The sequence below is a fragment of the Leucoraja erinacea genome, chromosome 9 (genome assembly GCF_028641065.1).
Source record: "Leucoraja erinacea ecotype New England chromosome 9, Leri_hhj_1, whole genome shotgun sequence".
Taxonomy (NCBI): Eukaryota; Metazoa; Chordata; class Chondrichthyes; order Rajiformes; family Rajidae; genus Leucoraja; species Leucoraja erinaceus.
Genome location: NC_073385.1, coordinates 22,599,890 through 22,613,020, shown reverse-complemented (window position 1 = coordinate 22,613,020; position 13,131 = coordinate 22,599,890). Strand labels below are relative to the sequence as shown.

The 13,131-nt window shown below is 40.5% G+C and overlaps 1 protein-coding gene across 1 annotated transcript in view; it reads left to right on the top strand.

Moving 5' to 3' along the window:
• slc38a6 (solute carrier family 38 member 6) overlaps nt 1-13,131 on the top strand; it is a 61,576-nt gene that overhangs the window by 31,543 nt on the left and 16,902 nt on the right. Inside the window, exon 8 of the mRNA XM_055640318.1 lies at nt 4,762-4,820. Within this exon, the coding sequence (XP_055496293.1) occupies nt 4,762-4,820 (59 nt within the window). The remainder of the gene's footprint in view (nt 1-4,761; nt 4,821-13,131) is intronic.

Below are 13,131 nucleotides of genomic sequence, written 5' to 3'. Positions count from 1 at the left end.
AGCAACTTTTTGGTTATGAAGAACACCAGTAATCACCAGAAATCTACCACATGGATCAGAAATTGTTTCATAATGAACAAACGGAATTGAGGAGTCAATAAAAATGGAGACTCCTTTCACCTTAGCCTGTGAATTTGAATGAAACTGCTGTCCTCTCCAAAACTTGAAAAATCGTTGATTGTCGTCTTGCCTTACATGAGTTTCCTGAACAAAGATAATCTGAGCATTTAGTCTACGAATAACTTTAATTAAAAGTGTGCTCTTAATGGGATGGTTCAAACAATTCACATTCCATGAAAGGAAGTTAATAACTTTATCCATATTGTTTGTAAAAATCATGTGGAATGTAAAGGGTTAATTTCTTAAAGCATAATAGTTTATGATACTGGAAGAAGAAAAAATCTAGGGTGGAGCCAGAAGTGACGACATTTCAGACATTTTTGTAGTTCAGATTCTGCACAGATGAAAAAAACTAAGTTAGAAGCAAAAGACCCCCACCCATGCAAAGCCCAAAACTGACCAGTATGCAGTCAGTAATCCCTTCCGTACCCCTATCTCTCCTAACGACAGCACCCAACGTAAAAAGAAAGCATATTTGCCACTCAATAGACAAAACAAAATTAATGTTATGGTTAAAAAAGGACATGTTAGCAGTGGAACACAAGAGCTACTTCATATTATTTATCCAAGGTCAAAATATGAAAAACAAGAACTGCGTTCACTTAATTTGTCTAAAGACGGGGGAAAAAAATTCCTTCCATTTTAGAAAAGCTAAGAAAGAAAGTCATAAAAATTAATATATAATACCATTACATTAAATGAACTATCTTAGAGAAGGTAAAAGTTGTTTGATACCATCATACTAAAATTCTTAAAAAGTAAATTAAAAAAAAACCCCAAAATAGGAACAGTAAATCTCCAATTATAACTTAATCAGCTATCAATTGCTCCCGGTCGCGACTTCACCCTCATAAGCCTCCAGAAAGCTGGAAGTGTCTTGAGGATTGTTAAAAAATCTAATGTTACCATTAAAGAGTCGTATATGCAGTCTAGCTGGATAAAGTAAGGCAGGGCGCAACTTTTTCTTAAACAACTCAGACATTACATTATGGAAAGACTTTCTTAATTCTAAAAACTCATAACTATAATCAGGAACAAAACGAAACTAGCATCTTTCATATTCAACCATGCCCAACTTTTTTGCTGCCTGGAGAATATTCTCCTTCATCTGCAAGAAGTGAAACCGAACGATCAAATGTCTCGGTTTATCTTGGGGACCAGATTTCATCCCAATCCTGTGTGCGTTATCCAAAATGGAAAAATTTTCATAATGCTCGATGTTGAAAGTCTCCTTTATTGTTTTAGAAATATATTTAATAACATTATCTCCTTCTTGACCATCCAGCAAACCAACAACTCGCAAATTCAGTCGACGGCTTCTGTTTTCCAGATCCATATTTTTAATCTTGTATTGCTGGAGTGCCCGAGGATTTTCATTCATTCTCCGTTCCAGTTTTTCAATCTTCAAATCTCTCTCCTGGCCCAGGCTTCGCAAGTTATCAATTTGTTCCTTCTGTTCACGAGATTCATCTTGTAACATAATCAGCTTGACTTGAACTTCCTTCAATTTGGTCGAAATTCCTTTCACCATTTCCTCCAAATTGCAAAATCTTGTTTTCATTTCATTTTTCAGTTCATCGTTCATTTTGGATATTCCTTCTAAGACACTAGAGTCAGAAGCTGTGCCTTTCCCACGCTCCTTCCTTGGAGAAGCTCCTTTCCCTCTTGTCTCCATCCTTTACATGATTAAAGCATATAAAAGTGTTATCAACACTTTTTAAGAAAAGTCACACCGTGCCTTGAAATCAAGTAATAACAAGTAACATTGAAAGAGTGGTAAGTAAAAGTTAAGGGAGCAAACGAATTTGCAACCTTACAGCATGCCGCCATTAGGAGAGTCCAGATAATCTTTTGTAAGATTAATCTCTTACAATGATTTTTTAATGTATCATTTTATGATGACATCTGGTCATGTGTGTGACATTTTTGTTCACTTTCCAAAGAATGGGCCATTTACAGAAGCCAATTATCCTACAACCCCGCACATCTTTGCATTGTGGGAGGAAACCAAAACACCTGGACAAATCTCACATGGTCACAGAGAGAATGTAGACATTCTGTACAGCCAGCACTAGAAGTCAGGATCGAACCCAGGCAGCAACTGTACCACCATCGTCCTAAACATTTATGTTACCGTTAGAGATAGCACAGGCTGTAGATATCTCTTTTTGGTGGTTATGATGTCCATTTTTAAATTTGAATTTTTCAAATTACTTGCTTTTCCAAATTGCTGCATTTTTCATTTTTCCATGCGACCCTAGGAGGCTGGAGCAATTAAAATGTGATTGATTCATCCTTTTTGGCACTTTTATTATACTATAAGGAATTGGGGTTGCAAACCTTTGAACCCTATGTTTTACTTCTCTGCAGTAAGGTTACCGGATGCAAATACACAGTCCCAGCATGTTTTGTTTTGTTTTCTCTAAAAAAAGTTATTTAAGGCAATTTCTAGTTTTTGCAAACGTAAGTGTTTTAAAAAGAAAAGAAAAACGATGAATAAAAGATGCTAGAGAAAATTCCAGAAGTAAATGCATTTTAAATGTAAACCTGGACACATTCCGATGATGAAAAATGCAGCTCTAAAGGAACTAAATATCTCATAGCTTCAATGCTTTGTCTATTGCAAAAATCGAGCTGTTCGAGAAATTCAGTGAGACCTGTGGAGAGAAGTACACATTTGATGCTTCGTGTCGAGGCTCTTCTTATGGGCCAATTTTCCTTCTTGTCTCCATCCCCTGCTCTTTCTCAAGTATTTCAAGGAAGCAGGCCCTTCAGCCCACTGAATCTGTGCTGGCCATTAAGTCATAACGTCATAAGTGATAGTAGAATTAGACCATTTGGCCCATCAAGTCTATTCTGTCATTCAATCATAGCTGATCTATCTCTCCCTCCTAACCCCATTCTCCTGCCTTCTCCCCATAACCTCTGACACCTACCGAATTTTACACTGTTCCTGCCTTTATCCATTTTTCTTTCCCCACATTGCTATCAACAACCATATTTACCCCCACCCACTCATCTGCACACTCGCACCAATTTACAGTGGCTTGTTTACCAGTTCATCCACATTTCTTTAGAATATGGGAGAAAATCCCATATTAGTGGAATATATTTGTGCAGCAATAAAGCAACGGTGGAGTTGCTGCCTTACAGCGCCAGAGACCCTGGTATGATCTTGATTACGGGTATTGTCTGTACGGAATCTGTATATTCTCCCTGTGACCGCGTGGGTTTTCTCTGGGTGCTCCAGTTTCCTCCAACACTCCAAAGACGCACGGGATTGCAGGTTAACTGGCATCGGTAAAAATTGTAAAACTGTCTCCAGTGTGTAGAATAGCGTTAGTGTACGGGGTGATCGCTGGTTGGAGCGGAGGGCTGAAGGGCCTCTTTTTGCACTGTATCTATAAAGTAAAAGTAAATTGGGCCACCTGAAGAAAGTCCTTGTGGTCACAGGAAATAATGTACCAACTCCACACAGGACCACCTGGGTTTAGATGCTCTCTTCCAGCTTTCTTTACTTCCCCCTTCCCCTCCCTCTGCCCTTTTGCTCTCACCCTGACCCTCCCACTCCCCCTGCCCTCCTCTCCTCCCTCTCATCTCCTCTCTCACCCCCCCCCCCCCACTCTCTCTCTCTCTCTCTCCCCCCACCTCCTCTCTGCCAACTCCTCTCTCCCCCCCCCCCTCTTCATTCCCCCCTCCACTCTTCTCTCCCCCCTCCCTCTCTCTCTCTCCCCCTATCTCCCCTCTCTCTCCCTCTCTCCCTCTCTCTTTCTCTCTCCCTCCCCTCCCCCTCTCCCTCTCCCCCTCCCTCTCTCTCTCCCCCTCCCCCCCCCTCCCTCCTCCCTCCCCCCCCTCCCTCCCCCCTCTCCCCCTCTCCCTCTCTCTCCCCCTCTCTTCTCTCCTCCCCTCTCTTCCTTTCCCCCCCTCCTCCTCTCTTCTTGCCCCCACTCCTCTCTTCCCTCCTCTCTGAAATTATAGAAATAATTCTTCTCATTGTTTATTCCACATTGCTATACATGTGTTTATCCCCCTTTATTCCATCTCTATTACATTAAATATGTGCCTTCTGGTTACAAAGCATCCTCTCATTGGCGAGGAGTGGGAGGGATATATTTTCCCATTCATTCATCTAAAAAGTGTTATGTCATTTTTTCAAAATCTAACCATCTTCTCTTAATCTTCTGTGCACCAAGTAGAACATTCCAAGTTCTATTTGGACTTTCGATCACGCTCAAATAACTGAGCACACAATTTAGCTGAAATAATGTAACACATCTGGGCTCGGGTTAGCTCTTCACCCAATTAATTTTGGAAATGTGAGTGGTAGTAGAAGCGTGTACTATATTTTGTTTATCATCCTTTGGTGCTGTTCCTGCTGAATAATCTCTGGTGCAGTTTTAGTTCTTGCGTTAAATAAGTACTCGGAAAACTAAGATGTTAAATAGTTATTAGATGTTTACTGTCCATGTTTTTATTGTGCTCTTTTAAAGATGGGAGAAATGCAGGCATTATTTTTAGTTCCCCAGCTTTGCAGATGTGCGGAAAAATATATATTTCCATATAAACTATTACTAATTGTTTTTTACAATGTATTTTTTGTATGATTTTGTAATATTTACATTTGATTGTTTTTTTTTTTAGAGTTTCTTGGTTACACAAGTGGCTTGTCCATATTGTTCATGGTCTATTTTACTGCAGTGGTGAGTTATTTTTTTCATATCTGTTACCTTGAAATCTGTCTATCTGGTTTCATTTTCAAATGGTTGATCAGAAGCAGGCCAACATGCAGCAGTACATTAAACACGCAGAGTCCCGACTACAAGTACCCACATGGCCACAGGTGCTTCAGATCTTAATATGAGGTAAATGCTGGACATGCATATGAACTGTAACTGAACAAAGCCAAATCAGCTCGTTTTTCTCAACATGCTTTTATCTTTGGCACTGTTTACGTCCGCCATTGTTTATTGTCCAGCTCTGTGTACTGCAGCTGTGCTTCCATTTGTCCCTGTTCAGTTGCCTGCAGTAGCATATGTTCTTAGTTTACACTCCCCTTATAGCTATTGCTCTCTATTCTAGGTATCATTCTGGTAAACCTCATCTACACCCTCTCCAAAGCCTCCACATCCTCCTGTAAAGGAGCACTCCAAATGCAGCCTAACTAAAGTTTTATAAAGTTGAAATATAACTTTCTGACTCTTGTACTCAAATGCCCTGACTGGGGAAGGCAACCATGCCATACACCTTCTTTACTATCCTATCTGCCTGTGTGGTTACTTTCAAAGTGCTATGGACTTGGACTGCAAGATCTCTGTATAGCAAAGCTGTTAAGGGTCTTGCCACACTAACTGTGTACTTTCTCCTTGAGTCCAACTGGCCACAATGCAACACATTAATTTGCTCAATTAAACTTAATCTGCTATTTCTTTCCCCATATCAGTAACTAATCTAAATCCTCCTGCATCCTTTGAAACCTTCCTCGCTGTCCACAATTGACCTTAATTTTGATATTGGCTGCAAACTTGCTAACCAACCAATCTACATTTAAGTGTAAGTTCTTTGTTAATCACAAAGCAAAGTATCTCGCTTTGTTTGATGATGTCCCTGTGAAGCAACCAGGGGTGTTTCAATATATTAAAGGTGTTAAAAATGTGTTACTAATCATTTGTATCATGTCTCTGCTGGATTTTCAATACCCTGCTATGTACTGTAGATATGATGCGAACATCTCCTCAGTTCCCACTTGGTCATTCCTGTTGTCTAATATATATTTTTAAATAGTTTGCACTTCAATAATTCAATATGACTTGAGTATCTTTGTTGGTAATTTTCAGTACCATTGTTGATCCTGGGAGTAGGTCATTCATGCAGTTAACGGGTATTAGCCAGTTGGAGGCGATGGCTGCAATGGGCCTTTTTGACTAGCTACAGCTTGAATTGTGAAAATGGAACCAAAAACCTGGCAATAGACAATAGGTGCAGTAGGCCATTCGGCCCTTCGAGCCAGCACCGCCATTCATTGTGATCATGGCTGATCATGGCTACGTTCTCCCCATATCCCTTGACTGTTATCTTTAAGAGCTCTATCTAACTCTCTCTTGGAAGCATCCAGATAATTGGCCTCCACTGCCTTCTGAGGCAGAGAATTCCACAGTTTCACAACTCTTCATCCTTGTAAATTTCAGTGTATGCAAGCCCAGTCGCTCCATTCTATCAACATATCCCGGGAATTAACCTTGTTTTCCTATGCTGCACTCCCTCAGTAGCAATAATGTCATTCCTCAAATTTGGAGACCAAAACTGCACACAATACTCCAGGTGTGGTCTTACTGGGGCTCCGTACAACTGCAGAAGGATCTCTTTGCTCCTTTACTCAACTCCTCTTGTTATGAAGGCCAACATGCCATTAGATTTCTTCACTGCCTGCTGTACCTGAGGGCTTACTTTCAGTGACTGATGAACAAGGACCCCCAGATCTCGTTGTACTTCCCCTTTTCCCAACTTGACACCATTCAGATAATAATCTGCCTTCCTGTTTTTGCCACACATTTATCCACATTAAACTGCATGTACCATGCATCTGCACACTCACCCAACCTGTCCAAGTCATGTATATTGTAAATAGTTGCAGTCCCAGCACCGAGCCTTGTGGTACCCCATTAGTCACTGCCTGCCATTCTGAAAGGGACCTGTTAATCCCTACCCTTTGTTTCCTGTCTGCCAACCAATTTTCTATCCATGTCATTACCCTACCCCCAATATCATGTGCTCTAATTTCGCCACTAATCTCCTATGTGGGACCTTATCAAAACATTTCTGAAAGTCCAGGTACACTACATCCACTGGCTCTCCCTTGTCCAATTTCCAGTTACCTCCTCATAAAATTCCAGAATTTTAGTCAAGCATGATTTTCCCTTGGTAAATCCATGCTGACTTGGACTGATCCTGTTACTGCTATCCAAATGTGCTGCTATTTCATCTTTTATAATTGACTCCAGCATCTTCCCCATCATGGTCTTTAATTCCCTGTTTTCTCTCTCCTGCCTTTCTTAAAAAGTGGGATAACATTAGGTACCCCCCAATCCACAGGAACTGATCCTGAATCTATAGAACATTGGAAAATGATCACCAATGCATCCATGATTTCTAGAGCCACTTCCTTAAGCATCCTGGTATGCAGACCATCAGGCCCTACAGATTTATCAGTCTTCAGTCCCATCAGCCTACCAATACCATTTCCTGCCTTATGTGAATTTCCTTCCATTGCTCCGTCACCCTAGATCCTCTGGCCACTAGTACATCTGGGAGATTGTTTGTTTCTTCCTTAGTGAAGACAGATCCAAAGTACCTGTTCAACTCATCTGCCATTTCCTTGTTCCCTATAATAAATTCATTCACCTGTTTCTGTCTTCAAGGGACCCACATTTGTCTGAACTAATTTTTTCCTCTTCAAATACGTAAAAAGGCTTTTACTCTCCTCCTTTATATTCTTGGCTAGCTTACCTTCGTACCTCATCTTTTCTCCCTGTAACGCCTTTTTAGTTATCTTCTGTTGCACTTTAAAGGTTTCCCAATCCTCTGACTTCCTGCTCATCTTTTCTATGTTATACTTTTTATTTTTATACTGTCCTTGACTTCCCTTGTCAGCCACAGTTGCCCCTTATTCCTTTAGAATCTTTCTTCCTCTTTGGAATGAACTAATCTTGCACCTTCTGTATTCCTAGAAATATCTGCCATTGTTGTTCCACTGTCATTCCTGCTAGGGTATCTTTCTAATCAACTTTGTCCAGCTCCTCCCTCATGGCTCCATAGTCCCCTTTGCTCAACTGTAATACTGACACTTCAGATTTTCCCTTCTCCCTCTCAAGTTGTAGATTAACATTTGGCACAGTGGCATTACCTTTGTTACATGCAAACGTTAACTCCTGCTGCAACTTGCACCCTATGATCAGGCTACTGTTTGGAGGCCTTTAGATAATGCCCATTAGGGTCTTCTTATCCTTACAATTCCTCAGTTCTATCCATACTGACTACATTTCCTGATTCTATGTCACCCCTCGCAAGGGAATTAATTTTATTCCTCACCAACAGAGCTACCCCACCCCTTCTGCCCATCTGTCTGTCTGTCTTTTCGATAGGAAGTATACCTATTTCAGCAACTAAGTTACAGAGACAGCAACTAAGTTACAGAGAAAGGTTGAACAAGTTAGGGCTTTATTCTTTGGAGCGCAGAAGGTTAAGGGGGAACTTGATAGAGGTTTTTAAAATGATGAGAGGGATAGACAGAGTTGACGTGTGAAAGCTTTTCCCACTGAGAGTAGGGAAGATTCAAACAAGGGGACATGACATGAGAATTAAGGGACTGAAGTTTAGGGGTAACATGAGGGGGAACCTCTTTACTCAGAGAGTGGTAGCTGTGTGGAATGAGCTTCCAGTGAAGGTGGTGGAGGCAGGTTCGTTTTTATCATTTAAAAATAAATTGGATAGTTATATGGATGGGAAGGGAATGGAGGGTTATGGTCTGCGCGCAGGTATATGGGACTAGGGGAGATTATGTGTTCGGCACGGACTAGAAGGGTCTAGATGGCCTGTTTCCGTGCTGTAATTGTTATATGGTTATATGGTTATACCCTTGAATATTCAGTTCCCAGCCCTGCTCCTCTTGCAACCATGTCTCTGTAATTCCCACAACATCGTACTTGCCAATTTCTAACTGAGCCACAAGCTCATCCACTTTATTTGTTATACTTTGTGCATTCATATATAATACTTTTAATCCAATACTCCCCTCACCTTTCACATCGATTCATATTTCACTTGACCATACTCTCCAATCCCTTCCTAAGCATTCTGCCCCGTTAAATCTGGTTTCTTTCTTAACTTTTTTAATTCTCTCTTTCCCTTTAACTCCATCCCTATATTTCCCGTTTGTCTCCTCCACACTATTTTAGTTTAACACCGTGTAGCAATGGCAAACCTGCCTGCCAGAATGTTGGTCCCCTGCCTATTTAGATGTAAACCATCCCTTCTGTACAATTCACCCTTACCCCAAAACAGATCCCAGTGGTCTAAGAATAAATCCCTTTTGCATCCCTTTTTCAATTTTTGCATATTGACTCAGTGGACTGTTTCTGTGCATTTGGTACTTCTCGGATTGTTAAACTAAACAATAGAGATACAGTGGCCCTATCGGAAGAGGCCCTTCGGCCCACCGAGTCCGTGCTGACCAGCATTCCGTGCTCACCAACACTATCCTACACACACTTGGAACAATGTACAATTATACCAAAGCAAATTAACCTGTCTATGTATAGCAATAATCTTACTGATCTGTATGCAAAAAATGAATTTCACTATGCCATGGTACACATGATAATAAAAGAACCATTGATTGATTACCATTGATTACCATAATCTGGAAGCTGGTATAATAATCAGGCAAAGAAAATTTGAATGTTTACTTTTTTAGGCTAGGATGAATGCACTTGGACCAGCTAAGAAGAGAAGCTCTGTAATGGGGGAAGGGAGGTTGTCACAATAAATTACTTGAACCTATATAACACACGAGAGAACTGCATCAGATCACCAACATGCTGTCACTGGTCTGCTTGGCCTATTGGTCTGCTACCTATAACAATCTGTCAATGGCTAAGAAATTCAACCACAAAAAAATTAGTAAAATGGGTGGATGGTAAGGAAAGTTTATGGCAACTGTCATTATTATTGAACCTTTTCATTTGAATTGCATGGAACAGCTGGTGACTATTTGTCAAGTGTTGTATTTTACACTGATATTAGTGATAATGAAACAGTGTAAAATATGTATCACGGCAGTACTTAACCTAAGACAGATTCAGAGTCCTGATACACAGACAATCTTCTTCAAAAGTGTCTTCTAACATAGCCAGTGCATATGGCAAATAAACACTCTTGAGTTTACCTCCATTCATTAAGTTGGGAAGAAAGTTATTTAAAATCCCTGAATAGCATGTGCTTATGATCTGTCATATATCAGGATACTACATGATATCAGGATACTACATCCAAACATCTTATTTTTATCGATGATTATTAGCTTGTTTTGTTCTTCTATCTTGTTCTCTTTGGAAGGAATCCTGGAATAATTTGGTTTGATCCACCTGCACGACTTCCATATATGTGATCGTTTCTGTTGATGATTGATAGGGTATGCAACATAAAAGGAGATCAATCAACATATCTGTGTTGACTTAATACTTCCACTGCTGTCTATTTTAGTACCATTTCCCTTTTGGTCTTTCAATGATTTTCCTTTTAAAATATTTATTTGGTTCTTTCAATGATGTAAGAGTACTTACTTCAGGAAAGCATTTTATTTTAATGATTCTCTGAAAATTATTTATTTGTTGTACTGCAGAGTGTTTGTTGGTCGGTATCACCATTTATCAACTAAAGTAAAAAATCTGAAACGTTTCTCACATAATCTTCATGTAGATTGTGGAAAAGGTCATTTCTTCTTCAGACTTTTTAAAAACTAAATTAAAATAGCGATCTGACTAAAAAAATAAATTTTCATTGTTGCTTCATATTTAGATTTTCATTAAACTATCTGCGTTTCTTAGCTGAATTGCATCTCCATTGTCATTCCCACTACCTTGTCATCCTTTATCTTAAAGGGGGTGTCCCACTGCGGCGACTTAATCTGCGAGTTTAGAAGAGTTTGCCGTCGACTCAAACTCGCAGCATGGGCGACACGTGGTCCTAGGAGGTCCTATGAGGTCACTGGAAATCTCCTTCATGCTCGACGGAAGTTCCCGCATACTCGCGGCCTCAGCTAGGTCGCGGAAAAATTTTCAGCATGTTGAAAAATTTTCCACGAGTAAAAATTGGTCGGCATGGTTCTTTTGAACTCGTAGTGGAATGGGGTCGCTATGTAGTTACAGGCAGTCGAAGGCAGCCGTAAGCAATCTCCTTTGCTGACCGAGTATTTGAATTGGCTCATTGGAGTTTTCAGGACCAAAGAAAACTAACCGGTAGGTTAAATGCCCGCTAAACTTTATTATACTTCTTAAAAGTGTCTCCCCGCCCCTTCTCCCCCGCCCCTTCTCCCAAACCCCGAGTGCCCTCGAGCATAAGGTAGAAGACACTCTTCTAAACTCGCGGATTAGGTCGCCGCAGTGGGACAGCCCTTTAAATCACATTCTTTTGGTCGTACTAAGTGCTGATGATCAATCATGTCAGTTAAACATCTGAAAATTTGTGCAGAAGCTGCTTTTGTTTGAAACCTTGAGAATAAACATTTTTTTCTGACAGGACAGTGGCACTTTCAGTCACCTGTATTCAATTCCATTCAGTGGTGAGAAGGATTTTGAACTTGAGTTCCAACAATAGAGTTACCGAGTGATGATTTGGAGTTTCCAAGGGGGTGCAAATCAGACGCAGAAGCAAATTCATTGGCCACCTGCTTTGCTGAAATTTCTGTAAGAAGTGAAGGATTGAGAAGTTTTGATGAATAATGTGAGGAAGAAAGGAAAATGTTTAAGCTTTCAGTTCTGTTACCTTTTAATGACATGCTTTTTCCAGCAGACGTAAATGGTAATATACTCAGCCAATAGCTCGGAAAAAAATTAGTTAGATTTTTTTCGCTCGTGGCACTATATCTTTTAAAGATGTGCTAGAATGGAAATGAAGTTTGGAAGTGCTAGCAATGGCCTCTATTTAAAAAAATAGCCTTTAACATATTAAAATAAACATCCAGGAATTTCACTGTAATTTTATCAAATGAAATTTTACACTGAGTTTCAAAAGAGTTATTATAGCTGGCGACTGAAAGCTTGGTTAAAGTAATAGGTTTTGAGAGAAAGAACGCAGGCGAGGGTATAAAATGCTCTAATGCATAACGATGTAATGTTGAGGCTCTATAAGACGCTGGTCAGGCCATATTTGAAGTATTGCGAGCAAATGTGGGCCCCATATCTGAGGAAGGATGTGCTGACTCTGGAGAGGGTCCAGAGGAGGTTTACAAGAATGATTCCAGTAATGAGTCGGTTAGCATATGATGAGCGTTTGACAGCACTGGGTCTCTACTCGCTGGAGTTTAGAAGGTTGAGGGGGGACCTCATTGACACTTGCAGAATAATTGATAGTGTGGATGTGGAAAGGATGTTTCCTCTAGTGGCAGAGTCTAGGACGAGATCATAGAGAGTGGTGAATCTCTGGAACTCTCTGCCACAGAGGGCAGTTGAGGCCAGTTCATTGGCTATATTTAAGAGGGAGTTAGATGTGGCCCTTGTGGCTAAGGGGATTAGGGGGTATGGAGAGAAGGCAGGTACGGGATACTGAGTTGGATCATCAGCCATGATCATATTGAATGGCGGTGCAGGCTCGAAGGGCCGAATGGCCTACTCCTGCACCTAATTTCTATGTTTCTACATTTCTATGTTTCTATAGCCTCAGAATTAAAGGGCGCTCTTTTAGAAAGGAATAAGGAGCAACTTCTTTCATTAGAGGGTAGTTAATTTGTGGAACATTGCCTCAGAAGGCTGTGGAGGCCAAGTCAGTGGATATTTTTGAGGCAGAGATAGACAAATTCTTGATTAGAAAGTGTGTAAGGGGTTATGGGGAGAAGGCAGGAAGATGGGATTAGGAGGAAGAGATCAGCCAGGATTGGCGGAGTAGAATCGATGAGCCGAATGGCTATTTCTACACCTATAACCTGTGTGTGAACATTTTAGTGGGAAGAGGAGCAGTGCTTGGGCCTTAACAATTGAACCTCAAGAACATCTTTGGCACAGCAATTAAACTCTGATGATCAGAGGCTATATTTGAAGGAAAGGATTGTGGGATTGGAGGAAGATAGAGATGGAAAGAGCATAAATAATAAGAGATTTTAAAATAACAGTGAGAACTTTAAAACATTTTGCTTATTTGGGAACCAATGAAGGTTCGGCAGGCGCAGGGACATTTGGTGAATTGGATGGTGTGAACCAGCAGAATTTTACATTATCTGGATTTTAAATGAAGATAATTTCT